General features: G+C 38.2%; 1 protein-coding gene across 1 annotated transcript in view; it reads right to left on the bottom strand.

Moving 5' to 3' along the window:
* Positions 1-18,862, bottom strand: part of LDAH (lipid droplet associated hydrolase) — a 127,850-nt gene that overhangs the window by 88,350 nt on the left and 20,638 nt on the right. The window contains exon 3 of the mRNA XM_074895568.1: positions 4,421-4,555. Coding sequence (XP_074751669.1) covers positions 4,421-4,555 — 135 coding nt within the window. The remainder of the gene's footprint in view (positions 1-4,420; positions 4,556-18,862) is intronic.

Genomic DNA, 18,862 nt, shown 5'->3' with positions numbered 1-18,862 from the left:
ATTATATGAAAAACTATAAGGCATATACAGATTATACCAGTTTAAAACAAAATGAGAGAAAACTACTTTCCTTTTTGTAAATTTGCCTACACCTATGGATTGATGTTTGCCTGTTTTACAGTCACAGCAGCGTTCAAAAGCTCAGGAGGATAAGGAAGTTAAAATTGAGGCATAACTTTGAGAATTGCATTCACTGAGTAAAAATAAGTTTCAAATATTTTTGCACAGTGGATTGATTGCTAGAAGCAGAATTAGAGCAATGAGATGTTCAATTAATGTTGTGTGTCTCTGTGGAGCAGAGCTTGCAAGAGCTCTCTGAATAGAAGGATATCATACAGAATTAAAAATGAAGGGTGTAGCTTTGTTCAGTTTTCAAATCGTTATGTGACAGTCTCCAGTAAATTAGGAAGCAGTCTCTGATTGATGGCTGCTGTTGGAAAACTTCCTCTAGTCTTTCTGCAACTTTCAAAATCTACTTGCTCTAAATAATTTAACCAGGCATTCCAACACAGTTTGCTTCATTTTAAACCCTTTATTACTTTACAAGCAGCATCACTTATATGTTGAGTGTACTATTAAACACATGCACACTCTAAATTAGTGGTGTCCAAAGTGGGGTGCATGAAGAAAATATCAGAAATGCAATAGTACATGTATATAATTTTTTAAAAAAAGATATATGGGTGGTGCACGCTCAAAAATTTTTTTACCGATAAAAATTTTTTACGGATAGTGCATGATCAAAAAAGTTTGTAGACTACTAAATGCATCAATATGAATTTTTCTTTCCTCGTAGCTTCTCCTCTCCCTTTTTTATATTTTTATCTGCTAGATTTCAGTCTGAAAAAAACTCATCAATGGTGGCAGAGATTGAAATGTTGTCTTTGTCAATTTATGTCCTCATCCATCTTATCAAGAAATACTGAACTTCCTCAGAGGATTTGCATGAGGCTATTTTAAATGAACCATTATGAAATGCCCATTAGAAGCACGAAGGAATACATGGAACTTTTAGAATAAAGTTTCGTGCCCAGTTCTTTGCCAAGATATCCCCTCTTGCTCTTATGCAGCATATTAATAACGGATGTGGTTTTCACAATCCAATACAGTGGTCCTTGTTACAGGAACTTTGCCTGAGAAATCCAAAACCTAGAAGGCAACAAAGCTGCAGAGAACAAAATTATCTGTCCCTCTGCATGTGGTCCTGTCAGTCCTTAGGGTTCTGGGTTTTTTTTGCTATAATGCCACAAAATGCCAATTAAGAATTCCCATGGGACGCAGAAGCAGAACATGAGCAATGAGTCCATGATTCCCCATTCCTTTCAGTCACCTGGGAAATTGCAAAGATGCTCAATTTTTAGTTTAGTGCTTTTATAGTCAATTCATGAAAATTACATTTTTGGTGATAAAAAAAGTAAAAGATAGGGAATTAGCTTCTAATACTCAAAAGTTGCTTTGCATTTCTTTTGTGTCATAAGGATGAGGGAGAATTACTCCAAATCCCTTCTCTCACTGCAGGCAATCTGTGTTGTCATAAAATGGCAGAATACAAGGCCTTCTAGCCACTTTGTGCCTTCCCTTGAGTTTGGATGAAATGAGCCACATTTCTTTTGCTACATTCAATGCTACTGCAAAGCACAGTGTATTACCCATGGCAACTGCAGTAACATCATTACTTCCAAAGGTCACTAAATTTTTCAGGCTTGCCTTAGATGACTAGCTTGAAAAAGGCTCCCTATGGAATATTCTGGAATACTGTCTAAATATATACTACTGACAGGATGTGAGCTACCTGCTCCTGTGCTTCTAATAAAATAAATATGAAAACAAACTCATAAATGTCTTCTCATTATTTTTTAAACTATCCATCAGTGGCTTTCTAAGTTTTTCTTAGCTCCATGGTGCTACAGTAAGTACAGATCCTGGCACACGATACTGAGAACACACAGAACACTTTAATGAGTCAGATGAGTGAGTCCCCCATGCTCAGGAGTGGCAAGAATAGATGCTATTTAGTGAGAGAAACCAAGCCGGGGCACTTGTGGCATCCCTTCCCCTTGCAGTGAATCTCTCAGGCTCACAACCCTGCCACAACATCACACTGGGACCTGGAGCAGCACAGAAGTGTGGAGAAGGTCAGTGTCCAACGCAACAATGGCCCTGCACCTGCACAACAAAGAACCTGGCTCTTTCTGCAGCTGTTTATGGACCAGTTGTTCATTAGTTTGTTTTATCACTTTAAGTCTGCTAATACAATTTGCCCACAGTATAGTACTTTGGTTGCTAGTTCCCTAAATTTTTTACCTGTTGCATAAATACTTACTTTTTTTTATTTGTTTTAAACCAGCAAATACCATTAAGTGACCATTATTTCCACTACTGAATCTGGTGTATTTTATTATACTTTAACCATATTTACTGTCATGATTTTGGAAACCTCAGTCACGCTCCTGAGAAGCATTCTGCTCCCCAAATCAAAGAACCATTTAATCTCTTTTAACAAGGAAGGTGTTTTCTCACTGTTTTAGTTGCCTTTCTCCATGGACTCACCAATTTCAATCTTGAAATGTTGTCCTTGAATGCCCACCAGAACTGCACTCTAATATTCAAGATTCAGACCCACTACGGTTATATACAATAATAAAACAATGCCTCCTGCCTTGTCTGTAACAGTGGTTATGTCCAGTGTTTTGTTGACTTAAGTTCTGTCTGGTGCTGTGCAATGAGAGATGGTATTAGAACTGTCAGTGACAATGCCATATCTTTCCTGAGTTTTACAAATGAATTTCAAGTTCAGCATCGCCCAGGCACAGTTAAAGAAGAGCTTTTTTGTCAGATGATTATCACATATTTATCTACTCTGACACTCATCTACCACTTTTTTGCCCATGAATTACATTTTCTAAGATGTTTCTGTAGTACCCTGACATCTAGTACCATCCCAGTAAATAAATGCTATGAGGTACCATCCACAAACTGAGAAATTTCACTATTTACTCCATTCTGCAGGTTACAGGTGAATATATTGAATAAAACTTGACTCAGCACCAGTCCTATGGTACTTCACTTCTGATATGTCCATCTTAACAAGCTACCACATTCTTGAAAAACCTCTCTCTCACAGGAGCATTGTCAGTGCAAAAGGGCACAGTGAAGTCAGCTGAAGGTTTGGTTTCAATTTAGGTATCAGCTCCCTTTTTCCTACTGGGTGCTCTCGTTCCCCCAGATTTACACTGTCCTTAGCAGCACAGGGACTGTCACAGTGGAAGTGGGACAGCTGTACAACCTCTCTGCTGGCTCCATCTGAAAACCTCTCCATTTCAACTAGCTCAGCCATCTCAAGCCACCAAACACATCTCTCACCATCAAAAGCTCTTTTCAGTAACTACATACTTGCAGACATGATCCCAGGACAAGTTATGAGACCTACAATTGTTCTATGCAATAAACTCATCTCCATGCAGTTGCCAGACTTCTACCTGTATCCCATGGTTAACACTGTACCAGGAATTATAAACCTAGGGATTTCTCACCCAACAGGAGCTAGCATTTGGTAGTTTGATGGTTGAACACAATGACTGGCAAGAACTTTACCAAAGAAATACAGGTTTCATGTTTCAGCTTCTGACTTGAGAATAAACAAACCAATAAAAAGGCTTAAAAGCTGAGGTGCAAAGGTTAGTGAGGGAAAATTATGCTAAACAGCTAAAACAGTTTATTCTTCAAAATTTTCAGGTTGCTTCACACTGCTGAACCTTTTGGTCCTAGGGAATCATATCGATTTAGTGCTACATCACTGCTGCTTGACCCAGTCCAGAGGTCTTCTGACACCAAGCAGTTTTCAGGACAGGATTTGGTATTGGCTTCCCCCATCTTACAATACTTTACATTGACAATATCCACTTTGAGTTGATTACCATGTCTTGCTGGTGATTTGCATGTCAAAAGACTTTTAACAGATAAACAAGCAACTTCTTCCCTGCAAACACCCCATACCCCAGACTCAGAAAGATTTACTTGCTTCCTGGAAATTCACTAATTTAGTATAACTATTTTTAAATTCAGATGTTATGAAGTCTCTCCTAAAGTACTCAATCGCTGAATTGGACATTTCATTAAAATATGTACTTTTCTAATCTACTCTTCTCAGCATAAATAGATTCTAGACCTCCTTCTCTATAACTTGTCTCTAAAGACTGCCATCAGCAAAAATCTTACTCCCTTAACAGCACTTATTTGACTGGCAAACCTAATGTACCTAGAAATACTCTTTTCCTCAGTGACTTCTCCTACAACTGTTCTGTGGAAATACAATGGAAACATTTAAAACCCATGTCATGCTGTTTTTAATAGGCAAAAGTTCTGTTAGTGCAATGAGCGGGGTAACAAATATTTGTATGTACAATTTACAGTATTGTACCTTCTATCATTTCCATACCACTAGGAGGCTTACAATGTCCAGCATGGCTCACAACCCAAACGGGATACTGCTGATTTAGTCCACAATATAAGGCCTGTATAAAGGTCCTGTAATAACCTGCCAGTCCAGGGTTACCTGCCAAAAAACAAAACATACAAGCACAAGTCAGTATTAACCTTCCAACAGCAAGTAATCTGCTTCAAAGCAAACTAAACAGCATTATATAGCAATTTGTTAATTTATTTTCTCTAGTATATTTCCAATTTTTATTTTTCTCAATTTCAGGAGCTATGATATTGAACCAGTTTAATTTCACTGATCAGTGGCACCCATGAGAAGCATTTTACAGAATTACTTTGAAATTGCAGAACCTAAAATTGAAGCCCAATACAAGAGAAAATCTCCTTTTCCATCAGAGGTCAACCAGTTTGCTTATTTATTCCATCAAGTTACAAGTATGTGAAAATTGGTCAAAGAAACCCCCAGATCTTACAAAAATATCACAAAGACTACAGCGCATATCACTTAACCCAGATGTCTGCCCTTCAGAGTATTTCAGTGTTACCACTTGAAAACAGGTATGTGGTAACCTATACAGTTCTGTATGACCCTAGAAGAGAGGGTGGACTGGACTATATCATCCTTTTCTGCTTGCAACTTCATAATCTCTCTGTCCTCTTCCATGCTGTTTGAGAAGCTCTTTCCTTGTCCACCCTCGTGCTCTAGAACCACGGGAAAATCTGTCCTCCCTCCTGCATCCCATCAGCTTTAGAGAGAACTTCTCAGAAGAGGCTGGTGTCTGAACGAATCCAGCTTGCCCTGAGAGAGTAGATCACCTTGCTCTAAATCTATGGTTTAACAGTGACAATATCAACAGTCAGGTACCACCGCTGAAGTGGAAACTAAAATACTGTCCCAAAGTTAAAAATATATATGTATGTGGTAGTGATTTCAGAATTTCCAAATAAAACTCAAATATCTATTCTTCCTTTTTTTCTTTCTCTTTTGGATAGCCGTAGTGACTTAAGTTGGAGAGTAAATCCATATAAAGACAAAGAAGATTTTGTTTCCTAATTCCCATAGGATGAATAAAAATTCCACACAGACATAAAACCATATAATTTCTCTCCATTTATTAATTTCTCAGAGTAGTTCCACTGATTTCTTTTATCATTTAGACACCAGGAAAGCCCACCATCATGGTTAGGACTGATCAGTTACAGGTCTTTCACGCACATACTAGGCAGTTCTTAATTTGGGCATCATTGACATCAAAAGGTGGCAAGAGCAGTATTGTATAAAAAGGCATTAAATTTAAAGACAGAAACGTTCCAAAATAACATAAATGTATTACTGAAAGGGTATGAGAGAAAAAAAAACCCTCACTAAAATTGTGTAAAACTCCTTTATATCAGTAATAACGGAGGCAGAGCTGTGCAAGTATTTACAGTGACAGAGAAGAATAAGAGCTGCAGTCAAATCAGTACTTGTGGAAATGGTGTGTGGAGATAAAAATCTAGGTTTATTTTACTTCTTCCTTTTCTATAGTGGGAATTTTCATTTTGTCTTCTTTTACTTCAACCCTTTTGCTCTTCAGGTACCACAGAGTCCGTTCGCTGCCCTCCCAAGGGGCACTCCCTCAGGCCAGGCCTGCCAGAGCCCAGCCTGCTCACGGCAGAGCAGCAGTGCACCAGGCGCCCGCAGCCGCCCCCAGCACGGAGCCTGTGTCGGAGCTGAGGCCATGGCTCACGCCAGCCATGACACACGGGAAGAGCAGGGAAGCCTTCCACTCTGGGTAATGTATCACACATGCTTCATCCCTCGCATGTAAAAAGTTTCTCTGATGGTTTTTAAACCTTAACAAAATTACTCATCTTAAAACAACATTATTTTTATGGGAGTACACAGGGGAAAAAAAAAAAACAACCAAAATACCAAAACCCAAACCCCACAGTATCAATTATTACATGTTTCTAAACATCTCTTTGTAAGCTTGACATTAAAAGAGAATTTTTTTTTTAAAAATAAGTTGCTGTATATACAAACTCCAGAATGCATGATCAAATTTTTGCAAACTGTTTTCCAGAAAAACAATTTAAAATTCATCCATACAACTGCACCACATTTTCATATGTCAAAGATATATAATATAGAGGGCCCCAGAGACAATAAAATAAAATCTAGACATCATCTGTCAAGCTGCCTAGATTGATGTTACATAGAGAAAATCTGTCTTTCAGCAAGGTTGAAGGTGAAAGCCGCAGCAATCCAAAATCAAGTGTGTCTTTTGTAGTACAAATGATCATGATGTTTTGGCACTACACTTAGTCCCGGAATATAACGTAATTAGGTATTTTGAGAGAAAGAAATCACAAAATTAATCTCAAAACCACCTGCTTTCTTTACATTTTCCTCTCTTTTAATAATGCAAAACAAGGAGAGTGGGAGAAATGGCAACAGCTGTCTTAAGACAGACATTTCGGTGCTCTTTCACATGATCAGCCAGGTGAACCTAACATGTAAATATTCTCAGGATTCAGTCATCAGCTGTAGAGCAGTGAAGTAAGAACTGCTTATGAATAGTGAGGCTTTGCATCAAATACTACACAAAGCTCAAGGCACTTCAATACTTTTTTGAGGGAAAGGAGATTTTTATCTTGCGATAAATGTGATACGTATTTTAGGCAGGTAAAAGAGAAAATCCATAAATGCAAAAGAACCCCTCTTTCCCCACTCTTCATAAGCATCTATCTGCTTGGTAAAAGACATTCTGAGGGGTCAACTGTTAGAACTGCTACTGATACTTTAAAATGCCTTGAAGGGGCATGAATGAGAACCGCTGGCACAACTGGAAAGGAAAATTAACAAAGATTTAAACAGCAAAGATTTCTATTAAAAACCCACCATGTGTAAAGCAGCTATAAATTTATTCTTTATTGAACTTTCAATTTCAGTGGATTTTTTCCAGATTTGCACTGATTTAAGTAAATGCAGATTAATGGTCCCTGCTCTTGAAAGCTTGCATCTACAACATTTATAAGTGAAGAATATTTTATCTCATAATACAGCTCAAACTCACATCTCTGTAAAGTCATTTTATGTTTTTACTTTAGCTGCTATCCATCAAAATACTTTAAGGGGAGCAAAAAACAAAACCTGAAGAGATAAAGATCTTTTTCATACAACAGAGTTATGGTAACAACTAATGGAAAAAAGTGGGGCTTTGTATGCACAGCAGTCTGTGATCAACAATATTTTGGGCTCACGTGCTGCAGTTGAAATGTTGTTCAATTAAATTATTTTACTTTATAGAAAAAGAACTACCAGGTTCAACACAAAGGCACCCAGGCAATGCAGTGCTCATTTATGCATTTTAAGGATTTCCCATCACATCAAAACAAAACTGCCTATGATCTTTCACTCAGCAACTAAGTGTCAAAAAATGGAAACCATAAGTAAATGCAGTGTTAACCTCCATGATTTGAAGGTTACTCTGGTTATTTGAATATCACATCAATCCTCAGACACCTCAGGGCACCTGAATCATTCATGCATGCCAGCAAATCTCAAGTTGCAGCCATCTGAACAGAGAAGCACATCTTAAGCAGTTACTCTCAACTGGGCTTAATTTTCAGCAGTGTTTATGTTGTTTCAGAAGTCTTAAACAATAGCTGTAAATGGGGAGCATAACAGAAGAAGACACAAAACTACAATACGCTGCGTATTAGCTTAATTTGGAAGAGATTTCTAAGCATTTCATGGGAAGAGTCTGTCAAATGGACAATTTGCACAGTGAATTAGAACACAGTAGGCCACTTTAATTGGTGTACTCATAAGTTTCAATAACCAAAAGACTCCTGTCACCTTCTCTGTTCTTCCTCATAATACATGAAATCTCATCCAGCTATTCTACATTAGGCTCAAAATCTTTCAATTTTAATTTGAAGATGGGAATCCACTTCTTCCTTTTCCGATCTATTCCACCCACAGCTAAAGCAAAACAGTACAGAACAACTGAATGTGCAGAGGGGTAACTTTGAGCTGTATCAGGAGGTGAATATTCTCCACTTGTATATATGGCACATACAGGCTTTTAAGAACTGGAACTACTACTCTTTAATCATCCACATAGCTAAAACCATGGAAATTACTTATAAACATGCATTTGTCTGCCTTTCACTTTCAAACACTTCCTTGTTAATGGTTTTTCCATCAAATCGAGATTTTAAATATCAACCACATCCTTCTGATGAGGACAGCTACTAGTGGAGAGAGAACAATTTCTACAAACTAAGTATCTGCCCCAGAATATCACTGATAAAGAATAACTTATCCTGATTTCACATGACTTCCTACACAACGTGTCATACAATCAAACTTGTCCTGTCTTATATATTTCAATATACTAATATTTGAGATGCTACACTTCCAAAAAAGAAGTTACTCAGACTTGGGAAGTTTAAACTTACATACCATATGCCATCAGCACAATTCAATCAACTTAATTCTGAATGCAAAACAACAAACATACAATGCTCATTTAAAAAGCCACAGTCCATAGCTACTCCCCACAAGGAATGACAGCTTTTGTGGATTACAAATTGTCAAGCATTTTTAATTCTTCTGCAACAGGAAATATTAATGTAGAATGGAAGCTATAATTAAGAGAACACTAACATTAGACAATCCTGTGCAACAATAATTCCCACACTTATGGAGGAATGTACAATGTCAATCACAACAGCATTATGTTTCAGGTTAGAAACAAAGATATACACCAAAACATACAGGAAAAGCCTTCTGTCCAGAAAGGGGTAGGTCAAAAATATATACAGCTTACTCAGATGAAAATGAAAGTAAAACAAAAAATTAAAATAATTCTTAGCAGTTCTGGAAAGGGCTATCTAAATTGAAAAGGATTTATTTAACCAGTCTATAGTAAATGTCAAGAGTGGTGGGGAGTGAAGAAAAAATTTATGTGCAGCTAAATCATCCCAAACAGCACCGACATTTCTTGTATGTTGTCCTGAAACAAGTTTTTGGGTTCTGTGCACTGTCCTATAAGGCGTTCCCCAGTATTTTCAGTTGTGTCTCCAGAAGTCTGACCATCTGTGGGAGCAGTAGCTGGCATGTAGCTGTGGTGCTCCATGCACTCCTCAAGCAGTTGCTTTCTGTCTGCTCTGGGACCTCAGCAGCACCATAAAGAATAAAGACAGCTACATGAATAGAAGAAGGGAAATACACAGCCAACAGTGGGTTTACAGAGAACTTTGAGGAACTGGAAAATATGCCAGCAATTACCATGAGTTTAATTTTAGAAATAATCCACAGTTTCAGAATTAAGTATGTATGCCACAGTATTTACAAGATAATCTCCTGCAACAAAACCAAATGCTTTTTTTTTTTTTTAATTGAGCAGCCATAAATCAAATTTGAAATCCAGGGGCGCACAGCAGGACCACACAAAAATCATTTTTTGTGGCAATGATTCTCACTGCCTCTTCACAGAGCTGCCAAAGCTCCCAGCTCCAGCTTGAAGAGCCTAAATGACAAGTTCCTCGCTCAAGGAAACTTAATCTGCCTTTGGCGTCTGACCAGCCACCATGGAAGGAGATGCAACTCCCCTATGTTAATGAATGGAAAGCAGCCCACGCAGATGTCAGAAGGATTTAAATGGAGCATGTAAAAAACACAATGATGTTCTCACACTTGGGAGAAAACTGCAGAAACTGACACCATGGCTGATGAACAAGCCTTAAAAGGAAACACACAGGTTTCTCTCACATGCAGGGTCAAGGGTTTTCAAATAAAGCATGTCAAGTAACATTTGAATGATCACCATAAACTCACATCAGTTAAGCTTTCACCTGTTTGCACATCTAGGGGACTGGCATTTTTCGTCCTATATTCCGTTTATAGTCCGTACACCAGGGGAGCAGCATCAGCCAAAGAGCAAACAATTACAAGGACGTTATGCAGAAACACATGTGAAAACTCTGTTTGATCCTCTCTAACTCTGGAATCACGGATCTGGCTGGAAAGCACATTAATATATTTGCTTGGGTTGTGAAAATGGGGAATCTCAGAAGGATTCAGCCAGGTGCTGGTAACGCAGCTTATTAGAGAGGTTTTTCAAGAACATTTCACATTTTTTCCCTATACATATACACACAGAGGTTTTTAGCTTGATACAGCTATAAAACTTACATATAGGATTTTACAATGCACATTCTTTATATGCATTTTGCGGAGCAAATAATTTCCCTGCTGTCGTCCCACACTGTTCCACCTTTAGGACAAATGTGGGTTCATTTACCTCTAAAGAAATCCCATTGACAGCCTGATAAACCTGAATTAACCTAACACAGATGGTTTTGCCCAACTGACAATTGTGCCTGAAGCCTGTGAATAAAAATTCCCCGCTAGAAATTGTGACAGTACATGTCTGTTTTCTCATACAAATGATTAACAGCATCTATCCAGGAAGATAAGATAAAAACCTGATTTTGCCCAGTGCAAACCTACTGGACTTTGTCTGTGGTTCAGTGATACTGTAAGGGTTACAAAGTCCACAGATGTATTTCGATAGTTACCTCTAAAGACTCAACCAGGTAAAATAGGTACATAAATACAAACCCCCCCCTTTTTTTTTTTTTTTTAAATATGCCTGTAAAATAATGGGTTTTGGAAGGGAGTTAAGATTGAGATATAAAACTGGAAAAATTTAGTTCATAATGGACTAGCAAATTTTCCACCACATTCTTTAAAGGTAGAAATCAAGATTTTCTAGCATTTACAATTACGTAGGTTTTGTTCCATTTTCTCCATAGGAAATGAAAAATGAACACGTTTAATTAGGTCTCCTAGTATACACCTACACATACACAGTTTCTTATACGAACATAGACACATGCAGATGAAGACAGATTTAACTACTTTGAACACCCCAGATGTGGCTGGTCTGTCTGATCCAATCTGTACTACAACCATTGCTGGTAAGAAAGGCTGCAGTGAGCTCTGAGCTGGGTCTAGAATTCCCAGTGGGAATTTTTCAGTTGGCTTCAGGGGTTGAAGCAGAATTGGACCAGCAGAAAACAAACCTCCATCTGAAGGAAAGGGGGGGGAAAAAAGGAAGTGTGCAGAAGAGGAACATGAGACTTGATGTCAAATGGTTTCACAAGAAAGCCTATGAAACATCTGAATAACAACGCAACCCTGATGAGACAACATCAGCAGGAAAGACAAAGACAAGAAAAACAAGCAATTCAAACCCAAGATAACCACAAATTATTTGTTTTGTACAGATAAAGAGCTCTTCAGATTTGATTACTTTTGAATAATATACAAGGAGGAAGCAAACAAATTCAAAAGGCACCAGAAAGTACATTTTTAAATATGTATAAGAGATTTCCCTATGCTGTACTATTGGTCAGAGTTACAAAGAAAAGCATAGGTTTGGGGGCTTTGAGGTTACTGGGTTTGTTTTTGTTTTTTAAGATAAATTTTCAAATGAAATGACAGATGGGAAACAAATAGCAAAAGACTACATGAAGACAGTTAATTTCAGAAAAAAGATTGTAAATTTTGTGTATCAAGACTGTCAAGGGAATGTAAATGTTTGAAACAAACAGTCTACAAATTCTGCATTTGCATTTGTTATCAGTCTTCAGAAATGCAAGAGAAAAGAACAAACTGTTCTGCATATGGATAAACCAAGATTTACCAATCCACAACCTTAGGAACAAATTCTTTGCATTAACACCACTGTATCTCTGATTGAGGAAAAAGGCCTTCTAGTTAGGATATTAGTACTGGTCCTAAGTAGATGTTCCATGAAGACTTCAAACGAAACACCTCATTCAGGCAAACACTTTCCACATTCATAAACACAAAATCACTTCACAAGCACAGTTGTTTAGCCATTTAAGACCTATTGTGAAGAGCTTCTGCCTGTTAAGAGAAGATTTTGGTAACATACCTAAAACTTAAAGGTGGAAGGCAGTATCTCAGTATGTCTTACTATGTATTTATCTATCTTATGGGAATTTTCAAATCCATCAAGAATAACCAAGGATTGTTTTCAAAAATGGAAATCAGGATAACAATCAAAATCTTCTATTATGCCCCTAACAGGAAAACAAGAGCAAGAGCTGTGACTCACTGACTTTTTGGCTCTACTGTTTTTCATAACCTAGATACTAAACATAAGGGGTCAAATTTATTTCTAATACAGCTTCAATGATCCATGGGAGTTACTACTGGGATAGAGATGAGGACATGTGTTAACTAGAATCTGAAAGGGGATATTTTCTATTATTTTCAGAGGTAACTAGATCAAAATATCTAATATCAAGGCCAATCCATATCAGCTCTGGTACTTCTGGTAGCAGCTGCCAGGAAGCAGTAAGTACATTATACACTTCAATTGCATTATTTGTACATGGAAACACTGGATTTCCTTCATAGGTACGTCCTTCAGTAAGCAATTTCTTCTTCCCTCCTGCCTCAGACATCACATGAAGAGAAACAGATCTTTTTTTAAATTGTCAAATCAAGCAAAATACCCTAAACCACAACTTTTCCATAACTCCAGCCAACCTCAAGCCTCTGCATGCTGCAGGAGAGGGATCACTTCCTCCCCTGATTACGCTGCACACAACCAGGCAGGAAGGATCCATGCTGAAAACACCTCATTAGTAGGGAGAGGACGCTGAGAGAAGACTATGGGTTGAGAAATGTCAGTAAGTCGCTTTCAGTAAGTCACATCTGCCACCCAGATTTAGTGGAGGGAAATACTGTCAAGCACAGCTGGATGTTCAACCATCCTGTCATTACTCTGCCTCCTCAAACTTAACAAGCTCAAATGTGCCAAGTCCCCATCAGAGGTACTTCTGGAGCACTGGGAAATTCAACAAAAGTGGCATATTTCAAGCCTAGATCTGATGTACAGGCTCCTCTCTGCATGAGGAAGTTTTTATTTTTAATGAAAGATTTTTTTTTTTTCTTTTCTAAAGACAATGGAAGCTGGTGGGCTGACTGAGTAAACAAAGCACAACTGTCAGCATATTTTAAAATATTAGTCACAAACAAGTAGTCCGTAAGAAGCAAAAATAATGGAGAGCTGTGTCCTAAGAACTGAATTTTCTAATATGTAATAGAACCCACTTACACCTTTCTACTTCAGGGGGTACTCTACCAGCATGTATGTCGTCTAGCCAAACTTTTTTCTTGGTATCATTTTGAGTCTCCCATCTCTCAGAAAAAAATTGGGGAAAATTGACCAACATATTCAAAGTTTTATGGAGCTTAAAAGGAGAAATCAAATAGGTACAGAAAAATTAGTGTTATCCCCAAAGAACAGAGTTCTCTGGAAGTCAAACTATTTAGCTCAGTGAAATGAAGGGGAGAGTCAACAAAAGAACCTTGGTGTGACTCAAGGCAGCACATCTCATTGACAAAGTCCTCAAATACATGACTGAGATTTCATTATTCCCATTTTATAAATGAGAAACATCAGACCAAATAATCTATGCATTAAAATTAAGGGATTACTAACCACTAAGAACTCCACCATTTAACAGTACTTTAGAGGCATCATCAGCTGAAAATAAGACTTATCTCGTAACTAAGCCATGAATATTCATGCTAAAGATAAAGAAATGGCTAGAGAAGTTGGAAGAAGCGGCTTTAGAAGCATCAGGAAGATAGGGTTGGGTGGGTTTGGAGATTTTTTCTGTGCTTTTGATCTGGTTCAAGTGTAGATTTACAAAATATGGTCACATATAATACACATCCCATGTAAGCGTGTGAATCAAGTGTTCTGCCACATTTATGTCTTACTGAAATAGAAAGCTCTTCTCTTACCACCTTGACTACCAATAAGAAGACCTGCAGTTACAGGGAAAGGGGAAAACAATGTTATCTTGCTCTATGTAGACCCTTCTTCCTGGGTTGCTACGCCACACAAATTTTAACTCTACAGCATAGTCTGTTCTCATTGACTGCTTCTGCATCACATATACCAGTTACTGGAGAGTAAGAATTTATTCAGGAAAAAAAAATAATTCAAAGTAATGTAAAATACAAATTCTCCATGTCAAAATCTGAGAACTCAGGGTCAAATGCTAAGAGTTGGCAGCTTCATCTGGAGCTGCAGTATAAACAAAAGCAGAAATCACAAGGGAGAGTCATTCTCAGCAACTCAACACCACCTGCTGTGGCTGGTGGGGTACCAGTGCCTTCCAGAGAAGTCTCAAGACTGCGCGTGTGAACCCACATATATGTGCTGTGTGTTGTGGACTAACACCATAATTTAACAACAGAAAGTTCTGCAGCGAGTCCAACTGAAGGAACTCCCACCTTCTCCCTTGACTGTCATTCCCACCCCCCTACCATGGCTCACCAGCCCCTGAATTACACTGGCACAACTCTGTGGGGCCATGCTGTGAACCCAAACAGGGAACTGTTCCAGCTTTAAAAAGACCCCAGAAATAAATGTATGTATTTATTTAATTCACAGCATGATCTCTCAAACTATTGTTCTGGCATAACTAAGGGGTGGAGTGGCACAGTGTGGTGGGAACAGGAATACCTTATGCCAGTATTGTTGACAAACATTTTGGATTGTGAAATAATGGCCTGAGGAAGTTTTTTAAGTGCTCTAAGCACTAAGCTCTTAGATTTCCAGAGCCTAGTGGGTCTTAATATACATTCTACAAAGAGTTTCTAACTTCCACACTACTTCGGACTCAGCAATGTCTTCTTTATACTGCACTTGATGGCTCTAAAAGCTACCTGAAGGCAAGAGCTCTAGGAATAGCTCTGCCTTGCCACTCAGTCTCCTTAATCTAGAGGTTCAATTACTTAAGTCTAATAAAGCAGGGAATGGTGGAGACTTTCTAGGAAGACTCTGATTACATGGTATTGATCACATAAGGTCATAATGCAGACAAGTGCAATACAGGAAAAGATACTATTAAAAATTTTAGGAACAGGCCTAGCTTTCCCAGGCTGAAGAGCAGCCGAGCAGACAAGTAATACAGTACATTTAAAGCATCAAGTGGTTGATTCAAGTCCTATGCTGTAGTTGTGCAGGACAGGCCATGATAAAAGAGCATAGCATTTCTCTTCCTCTCTCTATGAAGTAGCAGCAGGTTTACTGCCATTTTCTCCTGGCTAACTTGCAGTCAGGCATGATGTTCTACAGTGAATACTCAAGTATAATAGCTTCTTTAATTTCAAGCACTGTAAATAACAGATGAACACTGCTGCTAAGCTAATGTGTAAAAGAGGAACCTTTCTTAAGTAAACAGAGTGAATATGTATGTACACAGAGAGAGGGGATCCTGCTCAGCTGTTTGGATAGAAACATCTAGCTCCACACAGAATTTTAGATGCAAAATTGACCTTTTTTTTTTTCTTCCTGCTGATTAGTTGCATGTGACTCAAGTGTGCCAGCTGGACTAAATGCCATTCCAAGTTGTGAAATCCTCCACATGCCTTGTCAAGGAAGCCAAGACTCCAACCAAACAAGATTCTTAAGTTGATCCTCTGAACCAGGTGTATTAAATAACGTCATCTTCATTTTTGAGCACCTAAATTTCCCTTTTCTGCTCTGTTGCTTCAGCTGAGGATGGACTGATGCTCCACTGCTCTACTTGAAAAGGTATGGTCAGAATAAGCAAAGGTAATAGAACCTGTGCAACTTGTTATATCTTACACTAGTAGAGGTAAATGAAGATAAATATATAAAGCACAGTGTTAATATGATGGAAAATATACATCCACATAGGAAAGAGCTTTTCAGCCTCAGCTTTAGGTCATCAAAACTATGTTGCTTAAGCAAAATAAAGTGCAAGTTACTGTGTAAATAGGAGCCCTACCCAGCTTATTTCAACATTTGCACAAGTGCAGTTAGGGTCTATGACTTTCATCTAAAAATTCTCAATGCACCTAAGAGCATTACTTAATTCAAACCACCAAAATCCAAAGTTAAATTAATGATTATTTAAGAAAATCTAAAGTACTTAGAAGTGATTATTTTCATTAATGTTCTTTGGGTATTTATTGCTGTACGTAAGAAGATATACATCCTGGAGCAAGAATTTCACACAATGAGTAAGAGTGGAGCCGCCTATGGAGTTGGTCAGTGATTTAAACATTCCAGGAGAGGAAGTATTTCTTGTCTATGCAGTGGTGCTTTCGTTGTTATTTACTCAGTCTTAGCTAATTGTAACTGAATGGTAGCTTAGAAACTTGGGTGATAGATTACATAAATTTTGCAAATGTGAACAAAGAAGATTTGTTTGGTGGTTTTGTACACAATTTGTAAGGATGACTGACCATTCACTGCAAAGCAACCCAGCGGAAAGGCTGGGAACAGAAGCCCCAGTACTCCAACCCTTATATTCTCTGCTCTAACTGGACTTCCTTTATTTCAGTCCTCCTAACACAAGTAAAGGGCATTTTTATCATCCTCAAAAACCAACATAACCAATTAATCACATTCACATGAATAGTTTTATAAAACTACTAATTTTTTTGTGATACGTATGGAGTAGAGAAACAGTCAGTGCTTATCTATGCATCCAGATGAGGGCCTAAGCTTGCTAGTACATGGTATAGCTGGCTACTACAGCAATAAGCTTTTTGAAAAAATACTGTATTTTTTTCCAATCTTTAAAACAGCTCCCCCTTCTGGCATGCTCTTTCCATACTATGTTTAAGTACCATACTTCATTCCTTACCAATTTTTAATTCTATTTGGTTCCTAACACTCAACAAACCCAATTTTGGTGTTAAAACACTTACTCTGCAGTATGGCTGTGAAGACCTTAAATTACAGCTCTAGAAAGCATTTATCTAAGATTATCCACATATTTACTACCTTTTGAGGGTATCCCAAAATCAATGAAGATCAGAATCCACACCTGGACAAGAAGCCTGGATGGCCAGTCTCTGGGTCACATTTGCAGGATCATTGAGGTGACAAGGGATCACCTGAGATCTCGTAGCCCACCCCATGATCATGCAGGCTCAGATAGAGCAGGTTGTTCAGGTCTGTACCTGGTCAAGTTTTGATTATCTCCACAGCTAGAGACCTAACAACAGCTCAAGGCAACTTAACCTCTCAGTAGGCAGAAATGCTCATGGCAGTTACCATTCCCAGCTACCGATTATACAAAGTACCCAGGAATTTATGCTCCTTACTTTAGCATCTTAATTAGGTGTTTAATATTAAGCTGGATGAAATTTAGCCTTAGTCCCTTTCTGAATTAGGTGACATAGACACAGCCTGACCCTACAAAAAAAATCTCAAAAACCAACTGAACAAAAAAACACCAAACAAACCAAACCACAGGAGAGCTCTCAACCAGGCTGATAGTGACAAACCTGCAGAGGTAAAAGATGAATTGAGGCTGGGCAGACATTTTTTCCTATTGCTGATGCTCTGGCACTATTCAGACCAAAAAAACCCCAAACCAAACCCCAAAACACAAAACAAGAAAGAGGAAAAAAGCAGTTTTTACTGTCTAACATGTTCAGATAGAACAAGTTCTTGACTTTGATAACAGAATTGTTGCTGGAGCTCATTCAGTGACTGCAAGCACAAAGCTTATGGAGTTTAACATGACCCAGAAGTCCCCATACCCAGGAGTTAAAAAGTCGTATTTCGTCTGAATCTGGCTGTCCATTGCTAGCATCTTTCCTCCAGTTGTATTTCAAAGGCAAATAGTGAGCACTGCAGTGCCCTGGGGGAGGAGGCAGCACTGGCTGTTAAAAAGTAGCATCTCAGAGGATGGAAGGATCTTCTTTGAGTAACCCTGTGGTCTCTTCTCCAAAATCAGGTTTTGCTTCACGTAAACAGTTCTGATCCTTTTATTGGTTTAATCACACATTAAGGACCGACTTTCACATACAGGATTCTGGGTTGCATTCTCGCCAAGACTGCCAGAAGATACATACTGCAACCTAATCTGCCAATACTATGAGTCCTTACTAGATCCAATGCAGTTCTTGCAGACAAATGGTTATAACAGATTACATAACAACAAGTACATTTAATCACATACATTCTGTATATATCAAAGTACATTCTAAAACCAAACTGAAGAGAATTGGAGTAAACATGCCTTACCCAGTTTATAGAATGAAGAAACAGATTTTTTTATTATTAAGCAAACCCCTTGGTCTCGGTGATGACAGTAGACCTCTGAAGAACTATTAATTCCAGTGACTGCTGAGCAGAATGAATGATTAACAACCTCAGAAAAGCTGTTTTAGTGGGAGCCAAGAAAAGCATAACACAAAGGAACTAAGCTTCAGGGCTATACCATTAGTTTTAGTGCAAAGTATTATTATATAGTGATTCTTAATATAACTCTTCTTATGCAAATGTTGAGGGTGATGATTGTTAAGTATCAAAACAGCAGGTGAAGACAA

The sequence above is a fragment of the Athene noctua genome, chromosome 1, assembly GCF_965140245.1.
Source record: "Athene noctua chromosome 1, bAthNoc1.hap1.1, whole genome shotgun sequence".
In the NCBI taxonomy this organism is placed as follows: domain Eukaryota; kingdom Metazoa; phylum Chordata; class Aves; order Strigiformes; family Strigidae; genus Athene; species Athene noctua.
Note: the sequence above shows the minus strand (reverse complement) of the source record. Positions and strands in the feature narration are given on the sequence as shown.